The sequence below is a fragment of the Protobothrops mucrosquamatus genome, unplaced genomic scaffold (genome assembly GCF_001527695.2).
Source record: "Protobothrops mucrosquamatus isolate PMUCROS unplaced genomic scaffold, P.Mucros_1.0 scaffold_177, whole genome shotgun sequence".
Taxonomy (NCBI): domain Eukaryota; kingdom Metazoa; phylum Chordata; class Lepidosauria; order Squamata; family Viperidae; genus Protobothrops; species Protobothrops mucrosquamatus.
In genome coordinates this window covers 1959021-1981205 of record NW_015386253.1, presented here as the reverse complement: position 1 = coordinate 1981205, position 22185 = coordinate 1959021, and the positions used below count along the sequence as shown (strand labels likewise).

Genomic DNA, 22185 nt, shown 5'->3' with positions numbered 1-22185 from the left:
AGAGTCCCTTGGACTGCAAGGCGTTCAAACCGGTCAGTCCTAGAAGAGATCAACCCCGACTGCTCTTTAGAAGGCTAGATCCTGAAGTTGAAACTCAAATACTTTGGCCACATAATGAGAAGGAAGGACTCACTGGAGAAGAGCCTAATGCTGGGAAAGATTGAGGGCAATAGAAAAAAGGGACGACAGAGAATAAGGTGGCTGGATGGAGTCACTGAAGCAGTAGGTGTGAACTTAAATGGACTCCAGAAGATGGTAGAGGACAGGAAGACATGGAGGAACGTTGTCCATGGGGTCGCGATGGGTCGAACATGACTTTGTAATTAACAGCAACAACAATGTTGTCTCCCTGGAACAAAAATCAAAGACGTAACTGAGAAACTTACTAAAATAAGCAACCCCGCAGATTACTACCCCTTTCTTCTCCTACACATGGGGACCAATGACACAATGAATCTAAAAACAATAACAAACAAAAGATTACAAACAGCTAGGGAAGAAAGTTAAAGAATTAGGAGCTCAAGTGGTGCTTTCATCTATATTTCCAACAAAAGGCCAAAATCCAATGAGAAAGCAAAGGATTTTAGAAACAAACCACTGGCTTAAAAATTGGTGTCATCAAGACAAGAGAACTTCGGTTTCCTAGACCATGGTCTGCATTGCCTATATGAAGAACTACTGGCAAGGGATGGAGTGAACTTCACAAGAACTGTAAAGAATATATTCAGAAAATAACTGGCTCATTTTATCAGGAGGGCTTTAAACTAAAGTTGAACTTTAGAACCTGATTCCAAGCAAAAATCACTAAATAACCAATCATATAAGGAGGTAGGAAGTAGAGAAAGAAGAAAAAAAAGGAAAGTGAAGTAGAAGATGATGGAAAGAATGAAAAATCCAGATACAAAGTAGGAGATATAAGAAACATACCCATAAGACACAAATACCTGTACACGAATGCTCAAAGTTTAGGGAATAAACAGGGTGAACTTGAAATACCTGTACATGAAGATCAATATTATATAGTTGCCATTACTGAAACATGGTGGGATGAAACTCATGACTGGAATGTACTGATAGAAGTATACAAATTGTTCAAAAAAACCAGATCTAACAGAAGAGGAGGTGGAGTTGCATTATATATAAAAGATCACTACATCTTACACAAATCCACAAAACCAAGGATGAAAAGCTCTTTAAATCCATATGAGTCAATATAAAAGGAAAAAAGAATGACAGTGCTAAAGGTGTATACTACAGGTCACCCAACCAAGCAGCTGAAATTTAACTCAGATGCCTCCCATTTCTCTTGTTTGTTACTGACCTGTTTCTACACATTGACTGGAGTCTATCTGTGGTAAATTAAATTGATTGGATATGATTTGGAAAGGCACACAGTTGACAATGCATACTGTAGCAGAGCAAAAGCTATGAGGTCAAAGGAACTGCTTGCAGAGCTCAGACACAGTATTATTGCAAGGCACAAATCTGGGGAAGGCTACAGTAAAATGTCTGCTGCACTGAAGGTTCTAAGAGCACAGTGGCCTCCATAATTCTCAAATGGAAGAAGTTTGGCACAACCAGGACTCTTCCAAGAGCTGGTCACCCAGTCAAATTGAGCAATCATGGCAGAATGGTCTTAGTAAGGGAGATGACCAAGACCTTGATGGTCACTGTGACTGAGCTCCAGAGATCCTGTGTGGAGACAGGACAGAGTTCCAAAAGGACACCCATTACTGCAGCCCTCCACCGATCTGGGCTTTATGGCAGAGTGACAGAAGCCTCTGCTCAGTGTAAAACACATGAAAGCCCACTTGCAGTTTGCAAAAAAGCACCTGAAGGACTCTCAGACTGGAAGAAACAAGATTCTTTGGTCTGATGAAACCTAGATTGAACTGTTTGACCTCAATTCTAAATGTTATGTCTGGAGGAAATCAGGCTTCTTTCATCACCTGCCCAATATCATCCCAACAATGAAGCCTGATGGTGGCAGCATCGTGCTGTGGGGGGGGGGGGTGTTTCAGCAGCAGGCACTGGGAGACTGGCCAGAGTGGAGGGAAAGCTGAATGGAGCAAAGTACGGAGATATCCTCAATGAAAACCTGTTCCACAGCACTCAGGATCTCAGATTGGGTCGAAGGTTCACTTTCCAACATGACAACAATCCTAAGCACACACCCAAGACAAGACAATAGTGCTTTGGTACAACTCTATGAATGTCCTAGAACAGGGCTTTTCAACCTTTTCACCAATTGTACCACGTTTAGGATATGGCAATATTCAAGTACCACCTAGCAAGGTGTCAAAAACTTGATGACCCAAACAAAAACCTGTTTAAAGTTGCAATTGCACTGAAATGACTTATGACTATTTTTCACACTTATGACCATTGTAGCATGCCCAGGGTCATGTGATTTATATTTGGATGCTTGACAACTGATTCATATTTATGATGGTCAGTGTCCCAGGGTCATGTGATCCCCTTTTGCAATCTTTTGACAAGCAAAGTCAATGGCATGGCTGCTGGTGGCCAAGTGCTAAGGCGAGACTTCCCTCCCTCCCTGCCTCCCTCTTTCTCATGTCCACCTCCTTCTGAAGGAAGAATTTGACCCCCCCATATTTTCTCTCTTCCATATATTCATCAAACAAGGAAAAGCCTCCAGAGACAGAAAAGACAAGCTGCTGAGTGAACTAGCTTAAAAAGGCACATTCCCCTTTAAGAATTAGCTACTGGCTAGAAAGGAAAGTTAAGGAGCACAGCCGGCACTTAAGGAAGAAAAAAAAATGTATTGGCTGCCGGTTAAGGCAGCCTCTGCAAATGGTTTCAATTAACATAAATAATACTAATTTAGACTAATATTCAACTTGACTCAGTATAGGAAAGCTTCCTATTTTTATTTTACAAAACCCTAAATTTTTATAGATTCATATTTTCAGCTCTACCTATTATCCATACTATTCTGATTTCATGATATCTTAGGAAACAAAAGCATCAAGGAAAAAAATCCTCCTCCTGGTTCCTTGCCTGAAGTTTAAAGATACATTCCTTAAATGTGCATGCAGTGAACCTATAAATGTCCTTGCTTTGTTAAGGTGTAGATCATATATAATGGAATAATATGATATGATTTACTAGGAATCAGGGGAAATACATATAATTAGCACTAGTGATTCCTTATGAATTTATCTGAAACTCTTTTATCTTGGACACCAAGATGTCAAATGAAATTTCTTACAGATATTAGGCCACAAATAGCATACCAGCCAGAAAACTTAAATGTTTTCAGAAAAAAGTCAGAAAATATTTAAAAGATAATCAATGCAATATACTAAGTATGGTGTGCTGCTACTGAAGTATAAGTATAAAAGGGGAAAAGATAAATATTGGTCAAGAGCATTTTTAATAATTGCTGTGGCTTAAAATTTCTCCCTGCAAGTTTGCTTTTAATTTCCTCATAAATTATTAAAAAAGAAAAATTCAAGTATCATTAATAGTAATAATATTATTAGTTTGGGGGCATGGACCTGCTCTGCATACTTCCACATATGTTCCTATAGTCCATTCCCTTTCCAGCTTTTTTTCAAATCTTCTGAGAGTCCAGAATATGATTCATCTATTCCTGTATGATAAATGTTGAGAAGGGAATGGAAAAAAGTGAGAACTGACAACATGGGACTGAGGATGAATTAACAAAAATCTATGGAAGACAAGGTGGATTTGTAGTGACAAAGGGTAGAGAGTAACAAAGTAACATTTCAGGGGAAATGTTAAAAAGGTTGGTGATGGTCACAGTTGCAAACGAACTGAAAAACTAGTAGTCTTGCTTCTTCAATAATTGTAAAGCCATATAATATGTTGAGACACATACTGAAATCATCAATTTCCAAAATGCTATCAGGTTGCCCATGTCATTATGCAAAGTATTACATGCCTTATAGGTACTTTGCTTGTAGAATGTGACACAGAAAATGAAGTTCTTGCAATAGTTGTCTATCAGTGTAACTGGAGATTTGGGATATGAAGACTGGAAAAAATATGAGCAGTATCAAAAGTGTGCAAAAATAATGGGTTTTCAAGGTAAGACATCATTGCTGATGAGTTACGCTGAAGTTATACCCAGAAACTGGAGCTTTTGAATCCATTTGCTTCCCCTGCTCCCATCCAACAAGATTATATATTGCCTTTGATTTAGCTTATGTTACACTATTTTTGTGAGATGTTGATTCAATTCTATAAGAACCATCAGGTTTCTTTTCTTTTTTTGTGAGAGTTTTATTGATTTTTTACAATAACAACCTTAGTGCCTGGTGTACAGCGTGTTGTCTTGGTTCTTGAATTTTTTAAAAAATATATACAATCAATAATAGTTAATTAACAGTCAATAATAATTAATTTTTATATTTCCATAATTAGTATATCAATTGATAATATATTTCCTTGATCCTCTCTTCTCCCAATAGTATTCTCCTTCTTCAGCATTAAACAAATATAATTTTTGATATATGATATTTTCCATATATAAATGATTAAACAAAAACATTTTCTTATATATTTATACCAACAAAATAGTGTCAATATATAGCATTTTTTATTGTAAATTTAAATTAGAAGTGTATTCATTTATGTTATCAAAATTATGTTTAATTTCCTCTTGGTTTAGAGCTATTGTGATTTGTATCTGTCGTAGCACTGCAGAAATTTTTCTTGGAAAGTATTTGTCTTGACTTGAAATGTTGCTTCTAGAAGTCTTTGATCTTTCCAGCTGAATCCTTCAAGAGTAGATATTGTGTGGTTTTCTATCATTTTTTTTGATGAATATGTCATATCCCTGTTATTTCCCCCTTTCGAGTAATCCGTCATACGTGCCACAGTCTCTGTAATTACCCTTGTCAAGCTGGCCAAAACTCAAAATCCAAACAGTCCTATTTTGTATATTTCTTCTCTTTATATATAATTTTTATAATCCAGTATAATTTTCAATTGTCAAGGTTTCAGTAAAATTGATGTTTTATAACAGTTCTTTTTTTCACGAGTCAATTGTCAACCAGTCAGAATTGCAATTCAGTATATTTAGCCACTTTAAATCCTGCCTGTAACTTTCCCTCTCAAAAATTAGTCATAGATCAAAGTTTTTAAACAGTTCATAAATTTAGACCACAATCAAAGTATTTCTTTTCCTTCAGTTTCCAATCTTATAGCTGGCCCAGTATACAATCTCTTCGTTGTTCCCTGCCAACTATCCTCAAAGGTTATTAGAGTTCATGGGAACAGATTTTTCTTTGTTTCTGGGCATTGTCTTTGATGTGCTATATTCTAAATGTCCACTAGATGTCAGCAAATATTTGTTTACCAGCTCTTTCAGACAAGAAGTTTTTATTATTTTTCTTTTTTATATATAATTTCATCAAAATTCTTTAGAATATAATCTTAGCAGTTTGTTTTAGTTTTGAAGTTTGATCATGTTGTAGTATTTTAAATTTAATTTCAATATGTTTCTTTCCTCCTTAAAGGTTAATTCGCCACTTCCGTCTATGGGGGAATGGGAATGTAGTCCCCTCCTCTCATTTTCAGAGGTTTTTTGCTTTAGGGATCTTTCCCAGGGACTTAGTTGCAAAATAAGGGAGAGAAGATAAAATAGTCTCACCAATTCCAAGCACGCTGTTCACCGTTGTTCTGGTTAGTGCTCTTGGACTTCGGCTGCATGTAGCTTGGGCTAGACGCTGGCATGCGGCTAGCCTTTCTCCTGACGGGTTCGGAGGGCTTCCCCCAGATCAAACGAAGTGATTGCCGTTGCTTCGTAATCAATGGAGCACCACTCCTTCAGAGTCACCACTTCAGGGCGACTTCGGACCTATCTAGGGTCCCCCTGGCAGGATGAAACTAGCCATGGGGAGCGGAGGTCCGTTCTCGCACGGCCATGCACTATGAGTGCAAAACCAGAAATCCAGAACCATCAGGTTTCAATTGCCAAGTGACCCTTTTCCTAAATAATATTGTGCTGTTTAGAAACGGCTTTTCTTGAGATAGGAACATAAAGGCAAAGACTGGGAGTTGTCCATGGTTTATAAAGCATGTGTCCTACTGCCAACTCTGACACAACCATTTCTACATTAAAGCAGTATATGGGAATAGAATATGATGGGTGGGTAAAAAGCCTTCTTTTAAGTTTTCAAAGACAGCAGCACCCCTTGAACAGCTTACTGTTCATAGATATTAAGCTGGACTGGATTCTATTTTTTCTGGATTTGGATTTCTATGGGAAGTCACTTTAAGGATGGAATGAGGGCAAATACTGTATTATTTGTCCAACTTCTTATTTTATGTCTGAATGAATCGGGCAATAATGCTACAGGAAAATTATGATAATTATGGACAGACAGAAGTATGGTTATTCCTTCATTGCAATTGCTATACTACATTATCCTCTGGCCTATACAGTAAGTATTACTGCAAAATGGCACCATAATAATAATGACTCAATAGGTGGACTAAAATGCAAACCCAATCTGAACATCTGGCTGATTGTGAGACAAACCATAATAACAATACAATTAATGTACAGCACAGCTGCAGTTATAACTGAATTCCTGAAATGCAAAATGAACAAAGAAGAAAAAAGATCAAACACTGCACCACCAAAATGGTAGATCAAGATGAAAAATAAAATCAGCTAGCTAAAATTAGATGTAAGCAAGTTGGAACAAATGAAAGAAAAGAAGCTGAAGAACAAGAAGACCAAAGAATAGCTGATAAAGAAATATTACTTAGAAACAAGGAAGATTAAGGAAGCTCTTGAAATAATAAAGCAGCAAATAACAGCTATAGTGAAGAAGATCACCAGATAGTTTTTCTAATTGCACTCTATAGGCATAATCTCCCATTTCAGTAAAATCACAAATGCTTCTACCATGGAGACAGTGCAGTGAACCAGCCAACATCTGACAAAAAATAAACAGTGCCATTCTGGTTGCAGCTATGGGACAATCCATAAAAATATAAAAATGCAGCTTACCTAAAGGAGATGGATGAGAAATTGAAATGAAAGGGCTTGTAATAACATCAGAAATTGTGAAGGGGAAAAAGATAAAAAAAAAAGTGGTCAGCGCCAAGTGAAGATGCACAAGGTTTTTTTTTTATTAAAGCAGGGAATGATCTACATCCACTTATTATCAAGCAGTTTAATAATATATTAAAAGGAGATTGGTTAACATTAAAACCTACCTGTTAAGAAAAATTCCAGCAAAAGTATACTAGTATGGCTAGTATATATTAAAAAAGGCAAAGTTAAGAGTAGGCTAAGGCAATGGCTAAGAGCAAGAAACTTTAAGAAAGAGGAGCTAATTCTGGCTGAACAAGAACAAGCCTTAAGAACCAAGGCATACAAAGCCAGAATTGAGAAGACAACAGATAGCAAATGCTGCCTTTCCACAGAAGCTGAAGAAACAACGGACCACCTAGTTAGCTGCTGTAAGATCATACAAACTGATACAAATAATGGCATGACAAAGTAGTAACAATGATGCATTAGAAGATATAGAAGAAATATCATTTGCCTGTAAGCAAGGACTGGTGGGACCATATGATACACAGATAACAGAAAATGATGAAACTAAAATGAGACTTTAGAATTCAAGCAGACAAGCATCTGTGACATTACAGGCCAGACTTAACAACTATTGATAAGAAAGACATAAAAGTCTGATTAGTGGACATACCAGTACCTGGAGACAGTAGAATAGAAGAGAAAGAACTGGAAAAAAAATCGTAAGATATAAAGACTTAAAAATAGAAGCAGAACGACTGCAGGAAAAGAAAGCAAAGAGTATCAATGGTAGTAGGTGCCTTGGGGGTAATCCTAGAGCAATACTTGAACAAAATCACATCAGGTAATTGCAAAAAGCAGCTTTGTTTGGAACAGCTTACATCCTGCAACAATACTTTTAATACCATCAAACAACAACATCTACTTATCTCAGGTCATCAGAAAGGACTTGAAAGGCAGATAAAAATGCCAAATCCAGGGTAAACATTTGGCTGTCTTTGTGACATACCATAATAATAATTAGCTGCTGTAAGAAAATTGCACAGATTGACTACAAAGTAGCAATAATAGTGCATTGAAAGATCTTCAAGAAAAATCATTTCCTTGCAAGAAGTACTGATGGGACCACAAAGCAGAACAAATAACAGAAAACGAAGAAGCTAAAGTACTTTGAGACTTTTAGAATTTAAACAGACAGGCATCTGCCATGTAACACCTTAGTCTTAACTACTGTTCATAAGACAGACAAAGAAATTTGGATAACATGTATCAGTACTTGGGGACAGCAAAAGAAGAGAAAGAACAAGAGAAAAATCACAAAATACAAAGACATGCAACAGAAGTAGAAAGACTGTGACAAAAGAAAGCAAAAGTAGCAACAATAGTAAATAGATGCCTTGGAGGTAATCCTGGAATTACACTTGAACACTATCAGCATTGTCAAATTCACACCAGTCAACTGCAAAAGACAACTTTAGTTGGAATATCTTACATCCTACAATAATATCTTTAATACCATCAAAGAACATCTGCCTATCCCAAGTCCTTGGGAAGCACTCGATAGCTAGATTAAAATGCCAAATCCAGTTTAAATATATGGCTAACTCTGCAAGAAAGGGGAATAATAAAATCTCTATCATCCATGACTGGATTGTGGATGAAAACATTGACCTAGTGTACATTTCCAAGCCAAAGGTATCAGCTATTATTCTTTCTCAGCTGTACCTTCCAGATATTCTTAAATGCAAATACATTACCTAAATTAAATTATAATATGGTTCAATGTTTGCTAAAAATCTGCTAGAATTTCCATAACTTAATTTTTTGTGTGAAACAAAATCACTTATTCAAGTCTTTATTTAAAGGGTAAACAACACTGTACAGATATTTTGGACTATCTGTCTGTCTGTCTATTTATATCCAACATTTATTATTTTTACAAGTAATAATTTAAGAGCTGTGATGTTAAAGATGAAACTGACATTTCCTAGGTTCAAGAGAGTCATTGTATTAATAGAGGTAGTTCTTTATTAATGACAATTTGTTTAGTGACCATTTTGAAATTGCAATGGCACTGAACAAGTTGTACTTAAATTTCTAGCCATTGCGGTGACCCTATAGTCCTATGATTGAGATTTGGGACTTAACACCCAATTCACAGTTACAATAGTTGTAGCATCCTACAGTCATGTGATCACCATTTGTGTCTTTCACTGCTGGCTTCCCACAAGTTATATCAGTGGGGAAGCTGGCATGGATGATCACAAGTCGCTCAAGTAAATCTCAGTTCTTTTGTCTCTTTGAATATCATAGAATACATCCTTGGTTTAGAGAGCTTGGCACCAGGCAGAATTTCAATAGCACAGTCCATAGCCTGGTGAGGGGGGAGGATGTCACATTCCTTCTCACTAAATGTTTTTGCCAAATCAGTGAGGACATGTTGAATCCCCGGCAGCTTTTCAGCTAAGTCTTTAGGGTTTTCCAGGGCTCCCCTGGCATCGCGCAGATGGCTAGTGTCTTTGTTTTATTGTCAGTGTCAGGTGGGAGGGGTCCAGTCCCCAGTCTTAATTTCTGCATTCTCTCCTCCCACCAGATGTTAAGACGCCATTTATCCAACCATGTTAGCCCTAAAATTACTGCTTTGGACATCTTTAGAACCACCACAAAACAGATGATTTCCCAATGCCCATTTCAAAACACACAGGTTCGGTTAGGTGCGTGGCAGGTGCACCTCCAATGAGGGACCTGTCGGCCTGCTCAAATCTCATGGGCATGGGCAATACAGTTTTAGCACAGTGGGTAAGTTATTTAAGCACCAAGTGCAGTCCGAGTCTATTAGGACCTTCAATCTCATGTGAGCCCGGGTTTGGGGCACTATCAGCCTGGCGGGAATGGCAAAAGAGGGAATGGGCTGACTCACCATGGGGTCCTCATCTTCCTAGTCACTGTTGTATGGTGCCGGCATTTGCTGTGGCTCGGATTGGGATTTGGCTTTGAGCTCAGTGGGAGGTAAGGCTTTGACACCCAGTTGTTCTTCTCTCTTTCCAATCTGGGAATTCTTTGCGGTTTCGCAGCTGCAACTGGCGCACTCCTGGGTTGAGGGTGAGGAGCTGGGCACTCCACAGCATGGTGACCCATCTGACCGCACCAGTAGCACTTGATTGGAGCCCTGGCTGGTGCTTGGGAGACATTGGTGCCTGCTGAGGCTTGGGGATGTCGACCATAGGGGCGTTTTTCTTGGATGCGTGGCGGCTGGGGTCCGGTGGTGCTTGACTTTCAGGGGTGCTTGGAGCAAATCGTGATCCAAGTAGTTGATCAGTGATTGCTCAGGCCACTGCCCCTGCCAGCAAATCTTCTGAATTCACAGACATACTCCTTTGTGGGGCAACTTCTTTGCTTCAGGCAGTGGATTTCTTTCTTGACCAGTAAGACTCGGGATTCATCTTCAAAGTGACCCCGCAGTTGCTCCATGAATAATGTTGTACAATTCAGGACCCCCTTCATCATGGAGGTTGGTCACCCAGTTGGCCACTTCTCCTTCTAAATTTGTTGCCACAGTATTCACCATCATAGCCCCATCCATGTAGGCATACGCATAGTGATCTCAATGAGCCCACACCTGGTTTAAGAAGGTCTTGCTGGGAGCCAGCTCGAATCTCGGCAGAGCCACCTGCACCTGCTGCTGAGCTTAGGTGGCTTGCTGGGCTTGGGCGACTTGTTGAGCTTGGGCGGCTCGTTGGTCCTGGGGATGTGGCCGAACCACTCTCTGGACTTCTCTTGCCTGGACTCTGGGACTGGCATTCTGAGGTTGTGGCAACAAACATGGCTGGGACACCGGGCTTGGTATCACAGCTGGTGGGGGGAATGGGTGAAGCAGTACAGACTCCGGCAGTTGGGCTGGAGCTCCGGCAATGGGGGGGAAGAGATGTGTAGTTCTTGGCATTTCGCCCCATGTCACCCACCTCCTTGGCAACAGGGATCATATCCCTCACCTCCAATTGGCCAAACTTCTCCTTCAGCTGTTCGAGTGAGGGGCTATGGACTGAGGACTGAAATCTCCACTCACTGGAATCGTCCCATCCCATCGACCCCTTTCCTTTCTTGCCATCCGTAGATGAAGAACCCTGGGATGGCAGCAATAGGAGTTCCTCTCCAGCGGTTACAGGAGTGCTTCTGTGTTGAGGGGCCGCCTTGGTTTGGAAGAGGTCCACTAGGGCTGTAGCTCCTTCCTGCGGTACCAGCTTCCCAGGTTGGATCACCCCGCTTTTCGGTCCAGTCCCTGCCAGTGACTCCTCCTTGATGGCTGGAGTGCCTGCCTGCGCTTGGACAGCCTGAGTCCTGTTGCGACTAGCAGCAATTTCAATTTTCTCCTCCATCTCAAGTCTTCGCCGAGTCTTTACTGCTCTCCCAAAAGTGAGTGGGTAGGTGGTTGGAGCCCAGCACTCCGAGAAAACGAAGTTTTAAGAGACTTGGTTTAATGTCATGGTTCCAATAGAGATAAGTAAAGTAGAACTCCGAGGCTTGGAAATTCCTCAAAGAACATGTTTATTAGTTACAAAGTATCGGCACGTCAAAAGTGAAACCAAGTCTGAAGACACACGTAACAATTTCCCAATACAAAGTTAAGAAATCCCACCTCTAAAGCTATGCAAGCAACTATGTTCCACAATACATCTTCTTGGTGGGCTTTGCACCAAATGCCCAACCAGCAGTCTCGGGAGCAGTCGATGATCTTGGTTCCCATGGGACTAAAGATTATTTTGACAAGTGAAGCACCTGGCCATCCCCCCTCCCCCCTTCAAAGTGTTAACCGAAAATGAATAGGGAAAAAGGCCACAACCATGCTCATTTTCAAAGTTGACAGCTTGCCAATTTGCTTGTGACCTGCCTAGGACTTCCAATAAGAAGTTTCCTATCTGGTTGCCCCATTGACTTTGGTTGTTGGAAACCAGCAGGAAGTTCTGAGGAAGTCCTCGCTTAGTGACCTGTAATCCTTGCTTAATGAGGCAATGGTGGTTTAGGACTGCATTGCAAAGTGAAGCGGTCTTATGATCTCATGCTTTACAATCACATTGCTAACCATTTCTGGTCTTAATTACTGTTGTTAAGTGAGGACTACCTGTAACTGTCAATTGCCCTCTGCCAGCTTTGAAGAGAATGGAAAAATTCCTGGAAAAATTCCTATTAGCTTGGAAAAGAAGGAAGACAACTAGAACTCAGAATTCTGTAGTATATATTGTATACACACACACACACACACACACACAAACACATATTACTATGACTTGCAGTAGGTAGAATTTGCATTTCATGACAATATGTCCTAGTTTGCAATAAAGAACTTAATCTAGTTGAGTTGTGTCTGTGAACACAAATTTTGGGAACAACAGACCACTGAACAAGAAAGTTGAGATTTTCAATTCTGCTTGGGGAGAACCCTGGTAAGTAGGTGTTCTACAATTCAAAACATTTGGAAAGTAAACGTTTATATTAAGCAAGCCCAGGAGGTTAGTCCTTGTCAGTCATCTAAAAAAGACACCACTGATTTCTGTATGGTAAATCCTCAGTTTGAAAAATGCAGAACTTTTCTCCTTAGTTGATTACATACATAAACATTCTTATTTTAACATATATTTTAGTTATTATTAAAGCTATTATTCAGTTTAGAGAGTTAAATTGGTAAAACTTATTTTTTCAGTAATTAACATTAATTATACTAGCAGGAAAAATGTATTCTGAGACAAAATTAAAAATTGATCCAAAATCACATACATTTACATATATACAAATACATGGTGAAATCTATAATTTTTTTATGACTATGGAGAAATAGTTAATGTATTTTATTTGAAGATACTCATTTCTAAATGAAATTGAATTAATACTTTGTTTTCCTTATTAACAAGTAAATTGTTAATAAAAATGAATACAAGGAGTCTTGGATAATTACTCCATCTAAAGTTTAAAAATTAATAAAGCAAGAACAGGCACATCTGTAAGATTTAGACTTCTTTCTGGAAATTGACATTAACATTGTATTTTTCTGTCATCCATCTTTCCCAGTCTAACAACTCATACATATTAATTTCACTTCTCAGAAGAAATTCAGTAAATTTAGCATGAGCTATGCTGCTGATATAAACTAGAATGAATTAGCCATGAAGGTTGCTAATGTAAAAAAGGTTATAACATGAATACTATTGAAAACATTATCTTTTATCAAAAACTGTTAGACAAAATTTAACAGAACCTATATCTTCATCATTTTTCAGATTATTAATGAGTGCAATTACATCAGATCCTGATTCATAAATTCTGCACATTTCTACATTATTAAGATGAATGTACTGCTATTCATTTTACTTAGCCAAAAATTAGAGATATAAACTTTTCCTTTGAGAAAAGGAAAAGAAGAAAAGGAAATAGAAGTCTCCAAAGATAATTACTTTCCTCGGGTGTCCAGATTCACAATGCATCCAAGGACTGATCCCTGAATGTGGGTAGAACAGTTCTTACATAGAGGTCCCAAAGCATTTTCCTATATATTTTTTTCTTGAAATGGTACAGAAACTCCATTTCAAAATGGAACTACCAACATATAGAAATAGAAGAAAATATATGTAGTTCAGGGTTGAACTGTGGAGTTCTTGGTGATTGTTTCAGCTTGGTGGTCTGCTTGCAGAAATTTCATTACCCAACTAGGTAATACGCTGATGATGTTACCTGGTTGGGTAATGAAAAGTTTGCAAGCAAACCACCAAGCTCAAACACCGCCAAGGACTACACAAATATATAGAAAATCTACAATACTTGTATAAATCCCATAAAACCAAATCTTTAATTCCTCTGATTTTCAGTCAATGTATACAATTCATGGTATGTTATTTGTATTTTTTGAAATAATATTTTAGACCATCTAATTTAATCTGATTTTTACAGGGTTGCCGTATCCAATTCTTTCTCAAGATGTTTATCAGAGGATCTCTGCAAAACTCAAGAGAACTGGAGCCACTATTATATTACTTCCTGGGGTTATACAATTTTAGATTTGACTTGGAAAATGCTGTTGCCCCATAGAAACTGAGTAATCCTGGAAAAAATGCAGCTTCTTTATTGAGTTGCAGACAATATATTTAAATGCACAGATTCCAAAACATGTATTTGCATAAGCAGCTATATATTTCTCAGTGTTCTTTTTTTACTGGTGAGCTAGGCATATACCAAAGGCTGAGATTTTATATGATTTTTTTTAATTTTATACCACTGTATAAAAAAGTGGCATGTATTTTAGTAAAATTAAAGTTCTGATAAGAATATGTAGAAATGTTTCATTAGTTCAAATCAAGCTGAAAACAAATCCCGAAGGAATTGTAATTTCTATAGAAAATAACACTATGAAATTAATCCAATAAGGCACAGGTGTCAAACTTGATATGTCACATGATGTGTTGTATTGTGACTTTTTTCGCATTGCCGGAGCTGGGGTGGGCACAGCCTCTGCATGATGCAACCAGCCTGCGGGCCGACAGTTTGACACCCCTGTGATAAGGCTTCCCAATCACAGGAGAAAGCAGAACACAGTAAGTACTCTTTTAAAATTATTTTAAAATCGCAAGCTTAAAAATTTATACTTACCAGGATAACTTGAAAAATTGTTGGAACAAGGTGGATTTCTTCAACTAACCTATGAGAACACCAAAAATAGATAATTAAATAATTAAGCAGCAAGCAATGAGAACAAGTTTGCTTCTGTAGGTAGCTGTTCTTACTGACCCCCTTGTTCAGTGACTTTTCAAATTTATGATACCAATGAAAAAGTATTTTAATGATCAGTCTTTGAAGTTGTGGCTGTTGCAGCATCTCATTGGTCACATGATCATAATTCGGGTGCTTGGAAATTGATGTACGTTTACAACATTTGCAACTTTTACAGCTACCTTGCCACAAGCAACGCAATGGGGAAACTGGCAGGAAGTCACATGCTGCAATCATTTGAAGTCATGTTTAACCACCCATGATGATTCACTTAACAACCATGGCCAGAACTGATAGTCACTACAGTCACATGATGTCATGCTCAACGAACATGCCACTTAGTGACAGAAATGCTATTAGGACTAGCAAATAATAAAAGGATAACAAATAGTAAAAGGATTACCATTGTGTATTACAAATATAAATCATTGAAATAATATACAAGATATAAGATAGATATACAACATATGTCACATTATAAGGTATTGCACATAAGATCATAAAAAATTGTGTCCCAGAATCTTAGGCTATGACTGCATTTTGGTTAAACAAGTTTCATCAAATCTACAGGTAATCCTTGAGTTACAAATATAATGGAGCTTGCCAATTACATTTGTAAATCGAGAAGATGTTAAGTGAACAAGTCCCCGTCCTGGTTCCCCCTCCCCAATGCATTTGGTAAATGAATGGTGATTTAAGTGGCAATGGAGTGCCTCAAGGGTTGGGAAGACCATGTGGGGCCTAGTACAGGAACAAAATCATCTTTCTGCAGCCTCCCCTCACCCACTGAAATATTCCATGCTCCATTTCCCATCCCTTGGGGTCCCCACAACTGCTTGGGCATCCTCTGCACCCATCCTTTGCATCTATCTCCCCACCCATCACTGATCACTCACTTATCTTTCGAAGGTCTCCAGAGTTCAGGATGTTGGGGTAGGAAAGGAGGACAGGCTGCTCCATTGCTAGGCCACATGGCAGAAAAGTGGCTTTTTCTGAGATGCTGGAAAAACCTCTCTATTTTCCTTTGTTGCTATACACTAGCCTTCCATTCCACAGTGAAAGCAAATAGTGAAGAGGAGAAATCTTCCTTCCCTTCCTTGTTGTTTGCAGCTAATGGTCAATTTTCTGGCTGCTTCCATGTTTTCCCTCCGCCCACCATTAGATGTACATGTGTTAGTTTGCAGAGACCAGTATCTAGCAGAAGCTTATTCTAAAGGAAGAGATTTCTAGCTACTTCCATGTTTTCCCTCCACTTGATATTAGCAAAGGACCAAAAGCAAACAGCAAGGAAGGGAAGAAAGATTTTTCTTCCTCGCCATTTTGCTTTTTCTGGGAACAGAAGGCTAGTGTCTAGCAACAAAAACAAAACAGAAAGGTTTTTCCAATATCTCAGAAAAAGATGGTCACTTTTTTGCCACATGGCCTAGCAATGAAACAATCTTTCCTCCTCTCCTATCCCAACATTCTGAGCTCTAGAGATCTTTGTAAAGTAAGCAATCATTGACGGAGTGGGGGGAACCCGGTGGGGAAGGATAGGGGAGAAATAGGCAGGGGGGGCCTGTTGCAGAGTCTGCAGTCAGTCGTAAAGGTGAATGACCATGGGTTCTACAATATACGTAACGTCGGAACTGGATCATTAAGTACTTTTGCGGGGGGCGATCATAACTTTGAACCATCACTAAGTGACCTGTTGTAAGTCAAAGACTACCTGTATTAAAATATAAGAAATGCTATGTTTCTTTGGAAAGTATTCCATGGTTTTACATCACTGTCATGAAGCAAGTTAATGGGAAGTACATAAATTAATACAAAAATATTAAATTAATAATTAATTTACTTAATTACAAACCATCACATGGGCAATATAGTCGATAAAAATCAAACCAAAATTAATGCTAAAATTGCACATACTAAAATAGTAAAGTTCCATGAGTTAGTCATCTAAAAAATCTTTGTCTGGAAAGAAAAAGACACTATTAAAGTTCCATGTAGATTTTGTTCTCCACTTTGCCTGGGGAAGTCTGCAATAAATTTGCTTAGGCAAATTTAGAGAGTTTGACAGTTGCTCTACTATACAATAATGCTGTCAAAATCCTATGTAGACTTGCCCAAAGTGGAATACCAAAGAAGGCTTTTCATCTCTATGGGTTGGGCTTCAATTAGTTCAAACCAGTAATTAAGTGAAATATTAATATTGTAATGTGTGAACTCAACCACATTTATGCAATGGAACTGAATCTATCAAATACATTCTTACCATTTTGTCAGGCAGACTTTTAATTATAAAGTCCCAGAAATAAAAGGTATTTGCCATAAACCTATAGACTAGTTCACATTATTTAAGGAAATAGATTTGAGTCCATGAAAGCTTCTGTCATAATTAACCTGCTGATTCAGGAGATGATCAGGCTGAGCTTGAGGGCAGGGACAAATGCATCATCAGTCTGGTGTTTCTATGTCCACAGAAGAGACCTTGGAAGTTAATTGACTCTTATCTGGTGCCAATTTGTCTTGACCATTAATAGATCAGACACTTGTGTATACTGTAGGTTGCATGGAATAAAAATCGTAGTGCTTTTGAACTCTATCCTGGCTCATAGTTTCCTAAGCCTAACATTAGGTCTTCTAGATACCATAAGATGCTGTCATTTGTGATGCAATATGCTAATATTGTTATTTTTCAGGAAAATTTAATTACGAATCATGAAAAAACAATAACATTTCAATGTGTTACAGTAAAACTGTGTACAAAAATTGGGAAAATATTCTATCATCTCAAATTACATTTTTTATTTAATATTAACAGTTTCAGCTATTCTACTTGTGGGAAAGATGGCCAATTGACGATATGCCAAGGAGGACTCCCTAGGGCACCCTGAAGGAGTTTTCTTTGGACTGTCACTTTTTCAACTTACTAACAGAAAGAGTTGGGTTTCCTTTAGTTTATATGACTTTCCTGGGGTCAGGGAGAGTCCCAGAATTACCCAACAAGATTCTCCATACAGCAAGGGTCTGCAAGTAACTTCAGAATGAGCTGGTGAGCCATTCAGCTGGGGGACCAGGGCTGCAATCACTTCATTATTGAAAAAGCAGCTGTTTTGGAATTTATTTTTCAAACTGACATTGAGTTATACCAGTGGTGGCAAACCTATGGCACGGGTGCCAGAGGCGGCACTCAGAGCCCTCTCTGTGGGCACGCGCGCCGTCACCCCAGTCCTAGGCCTTCAAACCTTTTCGCTTTAGGCCTCCGCTGCCGTCTGCAAAAAAAAAAAGGTTCAATCAGTCAATTTCAACTTCTTGCAGGAAAAAAAACGATCTTGCAAAGTTGGAATTGATTGATTGAACTTTTTAGTCCCACCCAGTCTGCCATTACCACCGCAGCCACGCCCAGCCAATGGGCCACACCCAGCCAATGGGCTACGCCCAGCCAATGGGCCACACCCACCCGGCACTCGACGATGCGTAAGTGGATTTTGGGTTGCAGTTTGGGCACTCAGTCTCTAAAAGGTTCGCCATCACTGAGTTATACCTTTCATTTCTTAATCACTCTTAAGAATTTTTATCTTTCTTAAGCTAAAAGACGCTTTCTTTGGTCACAGACTATTACTGCTTTTTGAAGAGCTGCACCATTTTGAGGACTTCTTTATTGTTAAATAACAAGAAAAAGATTGCTGAAAGCAAGTTTAAGTAAGGAAGCATAGAGTATCTTTTTTAAAAAAAACTTTGATGGAGAAATATAAAGGTAGAAAGTTGTGGCTTTTATTTTATTATTTTTAACTAATTTGTGGTTTGGCCTGCTTTGCTGCGAGTGGCTAAAACTTTCCTATTTTTATGAATTCTGATTAGCCAGCAATTCTTAAGTGACTTTCAAAAAATCTACTCTTTGACCACAAGAGGGAGCTAAGAAGATGGAGCATGCACTTGAACAAGTTATCAAGTTAACAGAGATGTGTTTGAAAAAATTCTTAAATAAGTTTATAGATCAGCTGTTTTTTAAGGATGTTATAAAAACTACTCAAACTACTTCAGAGATGCAATTATGTGTAGAAAGTTACCAAACCACTGAGGCAATTACACAAGTAGCTGACAATGTAAAGAACTCAACCGCAAGTTTGGAATATAAACCTGACATCAATCTTTATTACATTGATTTAAATATAAATCTCCCAATACAATTGAAAGAAGAGTTTCAAGAAAACCTGTAAATTTTAAGAGGACATGTTTGGGATTTTTTTCTTCATGCATATGAATAAGGTTGAAAAATCCTTGAGAAAAAGAGAAGTTTATAATTATTTGACAGACATTCCAGAGAAGAAAAAGGTTTTATTCTATGAAGCTGGAAGGAGTGACAATCTTAATTAGTTGATTGGAATTAGTATGGATTTTTATAAATCCAATATGTAATCTGAAAAAAGATTTAATGTAAAATGAGTTTTTTTTCTTTATATATTGCTTAAGCCTTAAGTGATCCCTAAAGCTTTTAAAATATTTGAAAGTATCTGTTAAGAGGAAGTTTAAAAAAGGTGTATTACTGATTTTACAAATATTCTTAAAGAAAAGTTTAGAGTTTGAAAATGAATGTAAACAAGAAGAAAAATTTTATTCTATGAAGATAACTTGGAGGAAGTGACTTAATTTAATGAATTAATTAGTTAATTAGATTTTATTATCTGATGTGTGTAATCAAAAGAAAGCTTTATTGCAGTTCTGCATTTAATTTTCATAAAGGGGGTTTGAAAATGGGTTTTTCATATATAATTTTTGATTAATTTTCAAAGCCTGCGAAATATTATTGAAAGTGAATTTTAAAGTATGTATATTAAGAGGATTTTTAAAAAAAGATGTAGTACAACTTAATAGTTTAGAAATGTTTTTCAAGAAAAGTTTAATATTTTAAAATGAATATAAAATTTTTTTCCATTAAAGTTAAAGAATCTGAAAGAATATAGTGAATTTTGTTAATATAAATGATGATAGTTTATAAAGATTAATAAGTGCAAACAGAAATATATAATATATTTCCATAGCAAGGAAGAAAAAGCAGAGATGGTTAAATTGATTGCTTTATTCAAAGGGAAGAATATATCTAATTATGTTTCTGTTTGGAAATTGCTTCTTGATTTTGTGCTTGTAAAAAAAAGGAACTTTTATTTTGGTTTTGCTGATTGGATAGATTTGTTGCTGTAGAAATGGCTAGTTATATACTAATGTGTAAAAATAAAAAGTTGAGGTTTTAATGTTGCTACTGTGCTAAAGAGAGTCCAATATCAATGCCTTTTCTTTCTTTTTCCCCTTCTACCTCACATTTTTTCTTTCCTTCAATTTTTTTTCCTTCTTCTATTTTCCCATTATTTTTATTTTCCTTTGTATTTTATATTTTGTAATATAAATATAAATTTGGAAACTTAACAGTCTAAGTTTAACTTAACAGTTTCCAAATTGCCTCTATCTGTTCAAAATACACTGCTATAATCAGGAATCCAATCATATTCAATATGCTTTCTCTTTGGTAAACATATTTAAGATTGAATAAATAATGAAAGTATATTTGATTCCCAGGATCCCAAGTATGCCCTAAAGATTTTGAATTTATAAGATTTTAGGTACGTTTTCCTCAACACAGCAATTTCCTGGAAATCTACTTATGAGGCTGAGGAACCCAAGTAGTATCTGGTCCTAAGACAAGCAGAGGGTGATTTTTTTCAAAAAAAAGAATGGATTTTCAAAAATTCCATCAAGATCATTAAATCTAAGTGACTCTCTGTACTATGATTAATAAAATGACAAGTTTACTTACCCTATAAAAGCAGGGTTGTATTCTGTAATCGAAATCAGCAGCTTCAGTGCATAAGCTGGCAATGGGTCAGGTTCCATTAAAATCAGTTCAAATCTAACTCAAAAGGAAACATCTGATAAAAAGATAAGCTTTTCAAATATAATTTTACATGAGAAAAATTGTTAATACTACTCTGTTGCAAAGTGTAAAACTCTAATATCTTTCCATCTCAGGTTGAAATCCTGTCACTTTTACTTGATTGATAAGGGGATAGAGTACGCCTGGTGCACCAGTTGCGGCCTTTTCTGGACCGGGATGCCTTGCGCACAGTCACCCATGCCCTTGTCACCTCCCGCCTGGACTACTGTAATGCTCTCTACATGGGGCTTCCCTTGAGGAGCACTCGGAGGCTCCAGTTAGTCCAGAATGCGGCCGCGCGGGCGGTGATGGGAGCGACTCGTCGCTCCCATGTAANAGGTGTTGATTATCATCTTTAAAGCGCACCATGGCATTGGACCTGGTTACCTCCGAGACCGCCTTCTGCCACAGATCACCTCCCACCGGCCGATACGCTCCCACAGAGAGGGCCTCCTCAGGGTGCCGTCAACCAGACAGTGTCGGCTGGCGACCCCCAGGGGGAGAGCCTTCTCTGTCGGAGCACCCACCCTCTGGAATGAGCTGCCCCCAGAGATCCGGGTGATTCCGGATCTCCCCTCCTTCCGCCGCGCCCTCAAGACTTGGTTATTTCAGCGGGCAGGACTGGCCTAGGGGTATTTTAAATTGGTTTTAACAAAAAATTTTAGTAGAAGCGGCCTAGTTAAATATTTATTTTTAATCACTTTTAAATTTTGTATTGTATTGTATTATTGTTTTTAAACTGGCTGTAAGCCGCCCTGAGTCCTCCAGGAGAAGGGCGGGGTATAAATTTAATAAAACTAAAACTAAAACTAAACCAACCAGTGAACTATTATGATTCATTTTTATATCTATTTTAAGTCAGATACACACATTATATCTAACAGCTTCTCAGGATGGTGTCAGAATGCTGAAGAAATGCACGAAATATTGTAAATCATTAAAAAATTCTTTAATCTTTAATGTAATAGCAATTGTGCAAAAAGAATGCAGCAAAAATAAAAATATAAACTAAACATAAATACAGTTAGAAATATTATTTGCAGCATCAAAAATAATGAAACATTGTTCCCAGTTCCAATCAACTTGAAAAAAAAATAGCTTCTGGTTCATCACTAAGAAATAGATTTGTCTACCCTGTATATGGTAAAGAAATATCTTACATAAAAACAGATCTGCATAATGATATTTGCATTATAACAGGGCAAAATTATTCTAGTGGGATGACAAAAACATTCTTATAAAGGCAGCACTGTTACTATTTTTTTTATATTTTTTTATTTTATAATAAGACTTATATGCCGCCCTTCTCCTCCATGGGACTCAGGGCGGCTCACAGCATATTAAAAACAATACAAAACATTTCCCTATAAAAGCCAATTAAAAACCAAATATTTGTAGCTGTGTCTTGTTTAAAATCATTAAAAATTGTCCCTATTTAAAAATTCACCCTAGGTCAGTCCCGCTTGCTGAAAAAGCC

The 22185-nt window shown here is 37.6% G+C and overlaps 1 protein-coding gene across 1 annotated transcript in view; it reads right to left on the bottom strand.

The window, feature by feature from the left end:
* ULK4 (unc-51 like kinase 4) overlaps positions 1 to 22185 on the bottom strand; it is a 173271-nt gene that overhangs the window by 65408 nt on the left and 85678 nt on the right. Inside the window, exons 29-30 of the mRNA XM_015822838.1 lie at positions 20592 to 20684; positions 14675 to 14723 (exon numbers count right to left, since the gene is read on the bottom strand). Of these exons, the coding sequence (XP_015678324.1) occupies positions 14675 to 14723; positions 20592 to 20684 (142 nt within the window). The remainder of the gene's footprint in view (positions 1 to 14674; positions 14724 to 20591; positions 20685 to 22185) is intronic.